This window comes from Bos indicus x Bos taurus, chromosome 22 (genome assembly GCF_003369695.1).
Source record: "Bos indicus x Bos taurus breed Angus x Brahman F1 hybrid chromosome 22, Bos_hybrid_MaternalHap_v2.0, whole genome shotgun sequence".
Taxonomy (NCBI): domain Eukaryota; kingdom Metazoa; phylum Chordata; class Mammalia; order Artiodactyla; family Bovidae; genus Bos; species Bos indicus x Bos taurus.
The window spans coordinates 18,319,658-18,332,236 of record NC_040097.1 but is presented as its reverse complement, the minus strand read 5'-3'; the positions used below and the strand labels follow the sequence as shown (position 1 = coordinate 18,332,236).

At 39.8% G+C, this 12,579-nt stretch overlaps 1 protein-coding gene across 6 annotated transcripts in view; it reads left to right on the top strand.

Annotated features, from left to right (window-relative positions):
* Window positions 1-12,579, top strand: part of C22H3orf67 (chromosome 22 C3orf67 homolog) — a 267,751-nt gene that overhangs the window by 121,580 nt on the left and 133,592 nt on the right. For all 6 annotated transcript variants that reach the window (XM_027523123.1, XM_027523121.1, XM_027523120.1 and 3 more), the window contains exon 6: window positions 9,655-9,811. In XM_027523123.1, coding sequence (XP_027378924.1) covers window positions 9,655-9,811 — 157 coding nt within the window. The remainder of the gene's footprint in view (window positions 1-9,654; window positions 9,812-12,579) is intronic.

Sequence of the window (12,579 nt, the reverse complement as noted above, 5' to 3'; positions counted from 1 at the left end):
ATGTCTGAGGAGGTATAAGGAGTGAGTGGAGGGTGATGTGAAGCTGAAAGGATGGAAGGGCCTGTCTGTGCAATGCCTCAGGTTTCAAAGAAGGTAGGGTTTCACAGTCAGAAGAGCAGACTCTCTCCCAGTGCCACGGTCCCATGGCTTCAGAACTGAAGGCTGTAGAACCACAGGTAAACTCCATAAGTGAACTTCAACTCTAGACTTGAAGGAGAAGTAATACCTCAGAGAAAAGCCAGGTTTCATTTAAAGTAAAGTGTGTAGGACTGTTAAACTGTATGTGTGTTCAGTCATGTCCAACTCTTTGCAGCCTCATAGACTGTAGCCCACCAGTCTCCTCTGTCTATGGGGTTTCCCAAGCAAGAATACTGGAGTGGGTTGCCATTTCCTTCTCCAGGGAATCTTTCAAACCCAGGGATCAAACCCAAATCTCTTGCATCTCTTGAACTGGCAAATGGATTATTTACCACTCACTAGTGCCATGTGGGAAGCTCGTAGGACCCTTAAAAGAATATAGAGAATATAAGTACTTTTCAGTAGCATGGATTTCTAAGGGCACAGTGAAAGGGCGACTTGAGGATTAGCAAGAGATTGATGGGACAGCTATTTGAGGAAGAGAGAGCTTGCTGAAGGAGGGTAGGAATTGGGAGGTAGGAATTGATTGCTGAACAGGTATAGTGATGGTACTTCTGCAAGGAACTTGGTTTTTGTTGATGCAGTCATGAGCTACATTGGCAGCCCCAAATCCCAGTCCTCAACTACATGCTTTCCATATTAAGGGGTTGCAGTGACTTGCTTTTCATGGGGAAATTACTTTTAATTAGTAATAGGTAATTACTTCTCCTGCCCATGTGGAAATTACTATTTCAGTCTCTCAGCTTGCATCACTTAATAAACACAATATGTTGATAAAAAAGATGGACAAAGTCATTGTAAGCAAATTTTCTGTTGACAAGTTAAAACTGAAGTGAAAAATTATTTTAAAAGGCACAAGAATAAAAGTATTAAAAGCTTCTTTTTTTGTTATTTTGGGAGCATGAAAACAGAAAGAAGTTCTAAAATTCTGGAAAGAGATGTACTTTAGAATTGCTGGGTTACAAAATTGTAGTTTTTTGTTTGTTATTTCTTTTTAGCAAGGCATTGCTGGCTAGCTTTGTGTACTGTTAACAATCAAAAAAATTCAGGGACAACCAAGAGCTTATTATTGCATGCATTGAGTGTGTGTGTGTGTGTGTGTGTGTGTGTTTCACCAATACAGTGACGCCATATTGCCAAAACATTTCAGTAAAAACTAGAAGTTAAATTCTTTGAATCATGATTTCACCCTTTGCCAGTCAATTCTTTCATGGAAAATTCCATGTTGAAATTAAATAGCATAAACTCTCTTATTAATCCAAGCAACAAACTAAGCAGAACTGTCTGTTCTCTATCAAGAATTGTGTTTTTCCTGTGTTTATTTCTCAAGGACCTGTAATTGTAAATATTTTATATCAGGAGCTCTTCCTTGCTGGACTAGAGTTTCACATAGGGGTAAAGTGATTAGAGATCAAGAAAATGTCAGAAAAGGGGGATTTTAAGTGTGAATGATCCCCAGTGATAATGAAAATATTTTATAAAGATCAACTGTAATTCAGATAGTCCACCTGTTGGTAGCAGAGAACTCAGAACACTTTTCCATAACTTCAGAAAATATATCACAGAAATGATAAAAATAATGATTTATTTGTGAAAGCTTATGAAAATTGTAACCTTTCCAAATATCAGCTTCAGATCAGATCAGATCAGTCGCTCAGTCGTGTCCGACTCTTTGCAACCCCATGAATCGCAGCACGCCAGGCCTCCCTGTCCATCACCAACTCCCGGAGTTCACTCAGACTCACATCCATAGAGTCAGTGATGCCATCCAGCCATCTCCTCCTCTGTCGTCGCCTTCTCCTCCTGCCTCCAATCCCTCCCAGCATCAGAGTCTTTTCCAAAGAGTCAACTCTTCGCATGAGGTGGCCAAAGTACTGGAGTTTCAGCTTTAGCATCATTCCTTCCAAAGAAATCCCAGGGCTGATCTCCTTCAGAATGGACTGGTTGGATCTCCTTGCAGTCCAAGGGACTCTCAAGAGTCTTCTCCAACACCACAGTTCAAAAGCATCAATTCTTCGGCGCTCAGCCTTCTTCACAGTCCAGCTCTCACATCCATACATGACCACAGGAAAAACCATAGCCTTGACTAGATGAATCTTTGTTGGCAAAGTAATGTCTCTGCTTTTGAATATGCTATCTAGGTTGGTCATAACTTTCCTTCCAAAAAGCAGGCAACAAACCTCTATTTCTTCTAACCAAGGAAGATTTGTGAAAGTTATCCTCATCTTTTCCAAGAACTACTCCCATCTGTACTTCTAAAAGATAGATTCAGTAAATAACTTATCAGTACTTACACATTTATGAGGTTTGTTGAATGATGATAAAGTGAAAGACTGAAAATATGTGTGCAGGCATGTATTTATATGCTTATCTTTATATACGCTTACACACATATGCATACCATTATTTGTTGAGTACTTTTCATGAAGCATTAATCTAGGCAGAGGAAATAAAAGCAGTTTGATTTGGGATGTATAAAAAGTGTGTAAATCACACCTGAAATCCAAGCAACAAAACCAAAGTAAACAAGTAGGACTACATCAAACTAAAAAGCTTCAGCACAACAAAAGAACACATTAACAAAATGAAAAGACAACCTATGAAATAGAGAAAAAAATCTGCAAACCATACATCTGATAAGCAGTTAATGTCAAAAATATATGAAGAACTCATATAACTCAATAGCAAAAAAAAAAAATCAGTTAAAGTGGGCAGGGAGAAAGCAATGGCACCCGACTCCAGTACTGTTGCCTGGAAAATTCCATGGATGGAGGAGCCTGGTGGGCTGCAGTCCATGGGGTCGCTAAGAGTCAGACACGACTGAGCGACTTCACTTTCACTTTCCACTTTCATGCACTGGAGAAGGAAATGGCAACCCACTCCAGTGTTCTTGCCTGGAGAATCCCAGGGACGGAGAAGCCTGGTAGGCTGCAGTCCATGGGGTCGCACAGAGTCTGACACGACTAAAGCGACTTGGCAGCGGCAGCAAAGTGGGCAAAGGGCCTAAATAGACATTTTTCCAAAGCAGATATACAATAGACCAACAGATACACGGGGAAATGTTCAACATCACTAGTCACTAAGGAATTGCAAATTAAAACCACAATGAGACATCAACTCCTACTGTTAGAATGGATATCATCAAAAAGACAAGAGATAAATATGTATAAATGTAGAGAAAAGGGAACCCTTGTGCACTGTTGATAAGATTATAAATTGGTATAGCCATGTGGAAAACAGTACGGAGGTGCCTCAAAAACTTAATAGAACTTCCAAATGATCCAGCATTCCACTTCTGGGATGTAGTCAAAGCAAACAGTAGCACTAACTTGAAAAGATATCTTCACCCCCATAGTCACTGCAACATTATTTACAACAGCCAAGACATGGAAACAACCTAAGTGTCCATTTGTGGATGAATAAAGATGCTGTGGTATATATGTACAATGGGATATTTTTCAGCCATAAGAAAGTGAGAAAATCCTACCCAATGCAAAAACATGTATGGACCTTGAAGACATTATATGCTAAGTGAAATAAGTAATATAGGACAAATACTGAATGACCTCACTTACATGTGGAATCTAAGCAAAACAACAACAAACTCATAGAAAAGACATCAGACACAGACTAGACACAGTGGGAGGCAGGGGTGGGCACTTCTATCTTAACCGTAGGGATGATATTTTTCCACATTTTGTTATGATCCACCCAGTCAAAGGCTTTAGCATGGGCAATAAAGCAGAAGTAGATGTTTTTCTGGAACTCGCTTTTTCGATGATCCAACAGATGTTTGCAATTTGATCTCTGGTTCCTCTGCCTTTTCTAAATCCAGTTTGAACATCTGGAAGTTCACGGTTCACGTACTGTTGAAGCTTGACTTGGAGAATTTTGAGCATTACTTTACTAGAGTGTGAGATTAGTGCAATTGTGCGGTAGTTTGAGCATTCTTTGGCATTGCCTTTCTCTGGGACTGGAATGAAAACTGACATTTTCCAGTCCTGTGGCCACTGCTGAGTTTTCCAAATTTGCTGGCATATTGAGTGCAGCACTTTCACAGCATCATCTTTTAGGATGAGGTATTTTGAAATAGCTCACCTGGAATTCCGTCACCTCCACTAGCTTTGTTCGTAGTGATGCTTTCTAAGGCCCACTTGACTTCACATTCCAGGAAGTCTGGCTCTAGGTCAGTGATCAGACCCTTATTTATCTGGGTCATGAACATCTTTTTTGTACAGTTCTTCTGTGTATTCTTGCCACTGCTTCTTAATCTCTTCTGCCTCTGTTAGATCCATATCATTTCTGTCTTTTATTGTGCCCATCTTTGCATGAAATGTTCCCTTGATATCTCTACTTTTCTTAAAGAGATCCTAGTCTTTCCCATTCTATTGTTTTCCTCTATTTCTCTGCATTCATCACTGAGGAAGACTTTATCTCTCCTTGCTATTCTTTGGAACTCTGCATTCAGATGGGTATATCTTTCCTTTTCTCCTTTGCCTTTCACTTCTCTTCTTTTCATAGCTGTTTGTAAGGCCTCCTCAGGCAACCATTTTTGCCTTTTTGCATTGCTTTTTCTTGGGGATGGTCTTAATCAATGTACAATGTCACGAATCTCCATCCATAGTTCTTCAGGCACTCTGTCTATCAGATCTAATTCCTTGAATCTGTTTGTCACTTGCATTGTATAATCATAAGGCATTTGATTTAGGTCATACCTGAATGGTCTAGTTTACTTTCTTCAATTTAAGTCTGAACTTGACAATAATGAGTTCATGATCTGAGTCACAGTCAGTTCCCAGTCTTGTGTTTGCTGACTGTATAGAGCTTCTCCATCTTTGGCTGCAAAGAATATAATCAGTCTGATTTTGGTGTTGACCATCTGGTGATATCCATGTGTAGAGTCTTCTCTTATGTTGCTGGAAGAGGGTGTTTGCTATGACCAGTGCATTCTCTTGGCAAAACTCTGTTAGCCTTTGCCCTGCTTCATTCTGTACTCCAAGGCCAAGTTTTCCCGTTACTCCAGGTATTTTTTTACTTCCTACTTTTGCATTCCAGTCTGTATAATCAAAAAGACATCTTTTTGAATTATTAGTTCTAGAAGGTCTTGTAGGTCTTCATAGAACTGTTCAATTTAACTGGACATGGAACAACAGACTGGTTCCAAATCGGGAAAGGAGTACATCAAGGCTGTATATTGTCACCCTGCTTGGATGAAGCACAAGCTGGAATCAAGATTGCTGGAAGAGATATCAATAACCTCAGATATGCAGATGAAACCACCCTTATGGCAGAAAGCAAAGAAGAACTAAAGAGCCTCTTGATGAAAGTGAAAGAAGAGAGTGAAAAAGTTGGCTTAAAACTCAACATTCAGAAAACGAAGATCATGGCATCTGGTCCCATCACTTCATAGCAAATAGATGGGGAAACAGTGGCTGACTTTATTTTTCTGGGCCCCAAAATCACTGCAGATGGTGATTGCAGCCATGAACTTAAAAGACGCTTACTCCTTGGAAGGAAAGTTATGACCAACCTAGACAGCATATTAAAAAGCAGAGATATTACTTTATCAACAATGGTCCGTCTAGTCAAGGCTATGGTTTTTCCAGTAGTCATGTATGGATGTGAGAGTTAGACTATAAAGAAAGCTGAGTGCAGAAGAATTGATGCTTTTGAACTGTGGTGTTGGAGAAGATTCTTGAGAGTCCCTTGGACAGCAAGTTGATCCACCCAGTCCGTCCTAAAGGAAATCAGTCCCGAATATTCATTGGAAGGACTGATGTTGAACCTGAAACTCCAATACTTTGGCTACCTGATGCAAAGAACTGACTCATTTGAAAAGACCCTGATGCTGGGAAAGATTGAAGGCAGGAGGAGAAGGGGAAGACAGAGGATGAGATGGTTGCACGGCATCACTGACTCAACGGACATGAGTCTGAGTAAACTCCACGAGTTGGTGATGGACAGGGAGGCCTGGCGTGCTGCAGTCCATGGTGTTGCAAAGAGTCAGACACGACTGAGCAACTGAACTGAACTGAACTGAGGGTTGTCATGTACAACATGATGACTGCTGATGAACTATAGTAAAGCTGTTAAGACAGTAGATCCTAAGAGTTCTCATCACAAAAAGAAATCTTTTTCCATTTTACTGTATCTGTGTGAAATGATGAATATTAACTAAACCTGTTGTAGTAATCAGTTCACAATACAAGTGAATCAAACCATCAAGCTGCACAGCTGAAACTTGTACAGTGATGTCAGTTATTTCTCAGTAAAGCTGTATGGGGGGAGAAAAGCATTTAGTAGGTAAGGGCCTGGTTTCCTGTACTCACAGTGTGTGAAGGAAGTGGACTCCAATTACAAGCAGAGCTGGCAGAGTCCAGTGGGGTCTTCAGATGCAGCCAACTGGAGAGTTCATCTAAGCAGAGAATAAAGGGGCAGGTTCCTGAGAAAAAAAATTGCCCAGCACATTCCCATGCCTCCCTGGCCCTGGAAATGCTTATTAATTGCTCAAAACCAAACTCAGATGTCACCTCCAAGCATTTTCTAAATGTAGAGAGACTTAAAATATTTATTTCAAAAAAGAGATAATTTTAAAAGCAGTTATTAACTGTGGAAATATGAAGAACTTGTATAGGGGGAGAAGGTAATCATAGAGCTACACTTGGTTCAGGTTTCATAATAGTTACATAGTCACAATAAAGAGAACACAGAATATATATTTTAAAGAAAAGGGAGAAAGAGAATGAGAGATAATTATCTTGGGAGGAAGAAGTCGGAAATTAAGGTGTGTAAATGAGCTAAAAGTCTTATTTACCGTAATAAGTCAGCAGATAAATGTCCAAAATTGATGAATCGAGAAGTATTATTTAAAAATACAATGAGAAGGAATGGTTAAGAGTTGACAGTATGATTGGATGAGTGAAAAAGTGACAGAGGGCTACATTTTGTGTAAAACTATTGGCACTATATTTAACTTATATTTGCATACACTGTCATGATAAAAAAAAATTTTTATTTTTTTAAAAGAAGCCTTTCTTGAACATCCCCACCTTCCCGCCCTCTGTACTCACTGTACATAACAGATGCCACATGTCTGATTTCCTTCCCAGACTGGAAGGAGTTTTATTCAGTGCTCTATCCTTGGAGCTATGCCCAGTGTCTCAACACCTAATAAGCATGTAGCACCTATATGAAGGCTTCCCTGGTGGCTCAGTGGTAACGAATCCACCTGCCAAGCAGGAGATGTGGGTTTGATCCCTGGGTTGGGAAGATCCACTGAAGAAGTAAATGGCAACTCACTCCTGTATTTTTGCCTGGAGAATCCCATGGACAGAGGAACCTGGCAGGCTACAGTCCATAGGGTCACAAAAGAGTCAGACACAATTTAGTGACTAAACAACAACAACCTATGAAAGAGAATGGATAAATGTGATTACTAATGGGACAAACCAGCTGAAAGATTGAAATTGGGGCATAATGTTAAATTTTTAAGGTGTAGGACCAAAATTTGTAACGATAATCATAATGAAAAGGAAAAGTTAAAATTTCACGTAACCTCCAGCCTCTGTAACTCAGCTTGCTCCTTGCAAAGTCTGGATCACTTAGGTCACATAGTCTCAGAAAGTGCGGACTTAGAATACTACAGTCTGGAACTTATCTTACTCACCCTTGTCCTGCTCTTTGCAATTGCCCAGCCCCTGCAAACTTGGTTAATCATGCCTGTCCATGTAAAGGTCAAGCATCCCCCTCCGCATCTTGATCACTGTTCCTTAAACCAGCCTATTAGCAGCTAGTGTTGCCCACTGGAGTAGGTCTATAAAAACTCTGTAACCCTTTTGTTCAGGGCTCAGAGCTTAGAGTGTTAACTCTCTGGGCCCGCTGGCATAATAAACCTGAGTTCTTCAACTCTTCAAGTGTGGTGTTTGGTTTCTCAATTACTGGTTTCTGCAACAATAATACTTGTATAATAATATTAATAATTATTGTTAGATAGCTGAAAACCCCAAAACTTCCATACAGCGTGCTTTTACCAAGCCATAGTGTTTCGCCATATGGCATACATACTGAATTTGTCCCGTGCATTTCACTTCCTATGCTAGCACTTCATGCTTAAATGACTGATGGGGACTAACTGGTCTGCCTCTGTCTGTCTGTATTCTACCTCAGCCTTCTCCCCCAGTACCCTTTTACCGCCCCAAATATTCCTTCACTGAGGTTAATTCAGACTTCCCAGTTACCCTACTTTTCTTACATTCTCCTTCAAGAACCACAGTGGCACTTGACCCTCTGCAGTCCACATTTCTCTTGATCTTCCAACAACTCCACAACCTGGCCTCAGGGCCCTATCCCACATTACTTCCCACATCTCCCAGGAGAGTGCCTCCTGCTTGTTAGGCCAGCCTCGTTTTATTACACTCAGTCCTACCTCCTACCTTTCATTACACCAGGCTCCTTTCCCCCAAAAAAGATCAGAACGGTCCCATCACCTGGAAATACGATGTTACTGTTGAGACATCTGCAAAGAAAATAATTTTCCATGTTTAATCAATATTTTACTGCACTCTTTTTTACTCTTGTACTGTGGAAACAAACTCAGATTCTCAACCATATTAAAACCAAGACTCTTAAATGGAATTTGACTTTTAAAATGACATTATATTTCCTTTGTCAATTAATATATATCTTGATTTTGATAATTAATAAAATAGACCTTATATAAAATGTGCTTCTAAGCAGATAACAGAAGAGCCTATTATAAGCACAGACCATTTTAAATACTGCTTTTCTTTTAACTTCAAAAATTCTCTTTTCTGCTTTTGTCCTGCAGTTTTAAATGTCTTAATTTTTTACTAAATGATTATTTTCTCTTTTTCTTTAACTCAGTAAGACCATTTAGAGAATTCATCTGCTGAAGTATTGAGGGTTCTAATTGTTTAATGGAAAGAAATTAGGCCCTGCAAGAGTACTTTAAAAACTGGCAAATACAAGGCATAATTACAGATTCCTTAGAAGAATCTATTTCTGTACAATAGGTTAATTGGTAAGTAGACAGCACTGGCCACACTTTAGACCCAGTTTCCAATTTCAATTTCATCTGTGCTTTTTTAAAAAACAAATATAAGTGGCTAATTGTGATCAAATTAGTCCTCTTGAAGGAACAATTGGCTACTTATCTCTGATTTTCAAAATTTAAGTGGTCTAAACCATCTGCAGTTAACTGCCTACAAATCTAGGGTTATTTCTCTTAAGTTGTCAAAGCCTTGATTCATGATAGGAACTCTGTAGCCAGGTAACCAATGTGTAGTTCATAGTATGATGATTTCTTTGGAAGAATCAAAATAGTTTTTAAGAAAATTGAAGCCAAAACAGATAGATTTACCTAAAGGGAAAAATTGGTTTTGGGGCTGGTTGACCCGGTTGATTGCCTCAAATCGCTGAACTTTCCACTTTTAAGATGGCTTCTTCATTTATGTGATTGTAAAAAGTACTTACTCCTCTTTCCCTTTTTAATTTTAGTGGTGCAATCTATGCATTGACTTGGTGGCATTTACCAATGAAATATTCAAAGGAGCAGTTTTCCAGTCACTGGATGGAATTACTGTCTCAGCGAACTGTAAGCTACGAAAGATCTTCACTTTAAAATACAAGCCTCAAGACACTGCTGATAAAGATGGTATGTTCAAACTACTATCAAGATTTTTTAGTTCTCCAGTTTTTAAAAAAGATAGACATGTCTTTGGAAAGTAAGAGTATAAGGTGTTTTTCTTTTTTTTTAATTTATCTTTATTTAATTGTGGAAAGAACATTTAACATGAGGTCTATCTTAACAAATTTTATTGTTAATGAATGTTATTTTGACTATAGTTACAGTGTTATACAGCAGGTCTCTAAAGCATATTCATCTTGACTGAAATAATAATAATAGTTTTCTAATGATCATGGTAAGATAGAAGGATGGCTGAGATATTCCTCATATGATTTTTAAAGAGACTGGAAATATATACAGTAACTACTCACTAAATTGTTAATAACTGTACTCTGCAGGAAACAGAGCCATCTAGAATTCATAAGGCAGTACAAACTATCCTGCTAAGATATCTTAAACAACTAAAATATTGAGGGACTACTATTGCTTCTTTTTATTTTCATCTGGGATTACTTTTAACAAAATCAATTCTCCTAGAAGCCCAGGAAATAGGACTGCACATTAGATGGCAAAAGTGATTTCTTAGAAGTTTATATTGTAGACTTTAGATTTGTGCTGCATCTGGATGAGTGTTTGTGGAACAGAACACTGTGCCTATAAATTCACTTGGTAATAAAACACAGCAATGCATTTACAGCTCCCCAAAGAGATCAAAAGCCAGGAAGTATGGCTAGTCATCTTATATACCACTTAAAGGCTGTACAAGAAAGTGAAAGATTTCATTAAAAAAAAAATAGTACCCAGTTAATAAGAAAATTCAAAATTTATAGAAATATAGATAAATTTGGGTGAATTCCATATCAGATCATAAGAGGTAAATGATAACCTAATTGAAATTTTTAATAAATGTAAGGATAAAGTGTATCAAAACTTGACAGATTAAATACATGTTTTTGTCTCTGATTCTTTCTAAAGCTGCAATAAAATTATAACATGGGAATAAAAATGGTATAAACCCACCAGGGTGAAGAGGAGACAAAACATAAAAGATGTTCGTAAATTTTGTCAGATTGAGACGTGACAACTGAAAAGAGCAGAGAAGGCTGAAACTTTTAGTTTTACAGGGGGATTTACCCGTAAGATTCATAGCATAGAACCTCGGGAGATGAAGAACTGACCGTCCTTAGGAGAGGGTTCAATACAAAGACATAGGAAGATCCTGTACTCACTTCCTCCCCTGGACACAAGAAATCTACAGCTGCATTTGGAATGAATCTCTTGGAAAGGGACCTTCAAATTGGAAGAATAGCAACTCCACAACAAAGGATTTAAACAGCCTCAAAGCTATGAGTGAATGAAAAGTGAAAGTCGCTCAGTCAAGTCCAGCTCTTTGTGACCCCATGGACTGTACAGTCCATGGAATTTTCCAGACCAGAATACTGGAGTGGGTAGCCTTTCCCCTTTCCAGGAGATCTTCCCAACCCAGGGATTGAACCCAGGTCTCCTGCATTGCAGGTGGATTCTTTACCAGATGACCCACAAGGGAAGCCACAAAGGTATGAGAGGCAGAGATAAAGTCTCCCCCCAGGGGAAAAGAACTACACCCCAGCCACAGCAATGTACAAATGGGAAAGGTCACAGAGCTATGGACCTTTCCCCTGAGGAAAAGGATATCTGAGCTCCAGGCCAGGAACCCAGCCCCTAGGTCCTGTATAGGAGAGGTGAGCCCCTAAACTAACTGACTTTGAAAACCAGTGGGGAGTATGTCCAGGAAAACTATAGAACTGCAGGGATGAGAAGTCCACTCTTAAAGAGCTTCCTTCAGACCTACTAGACCCCAAAACCAGTTGACCCACAGGACACAAACACCAGTTGAAAAGTGCCTGGATCATAGGTGAAGGGGTCCTACTTACTAACCTTGAAACATATGCTGGAGAGTCAGAAACTAGCTGGAATAATCTCCCAGGTGTGAAACTCTAGCAATAGACCTTTCTGTGATCTCAGGCTACTTTGTAATATCAGAACTGTCAAGCACCATTTTGGAATTCTCTCTCTCGTCTATTACGCCAGTGTGTCTGCCCTGCTGGGAGCCTCAGCCTTAGGGCTGTGTTTTGACTGGGCACTGCTTCCAGTCTGGGGACCAGCTCCACCCACAGCCACAGCCCTGCCAAAACTGGAAGGCACACACAGCCCAAATAGTTGGGCAGACCCTTGAATTCTTGGCTCTGGTGGAAAACAAGGTTGTGCTCCTGAGCCCCACTGAACTGAACCTTCAGTTCAGTCACTCAGTAGTGTCTGACTCTTTGCAACCCCATGAATCGCAGCACGCCAGGCCTCCCTGTCCATCACCAACTCCCAGAGTTCACTCAAACTCATGTCGATCGAGTCGGTAATGCCATCCAGCCATCTCATCCTCTGGCGTCCCCTTCTCCTCCTGCCCCCAATCCATCCCAGCATCAGAGTCTTTTCCAGTGAGTCAACTCTTCACATGAGGTGGCCAAAGTACTGGAGTTTCAGCTTTAGCACCATTCCTTCCAAAGAAATCCCAGGGCTGATCTCCTTCAGAATGGACTGGTTGGATCTCCTTGTAGTCCAAGGGACTCTCAGGAGTCTTCTCCAACACCACAGTTCAAAAGCATCAATTCTTCAGCGCTCAGCCTTCTTCACAGTCCAACTCTCACATCCATATATGACCACAGGAAAAACCATAGCCTTGACTAGATAGACCTTTGTTGGCAAAGTAATGTCTCTGCTTTTGAATATGCTATCTAGGTTGGTCATAACTTTCCTTCCAA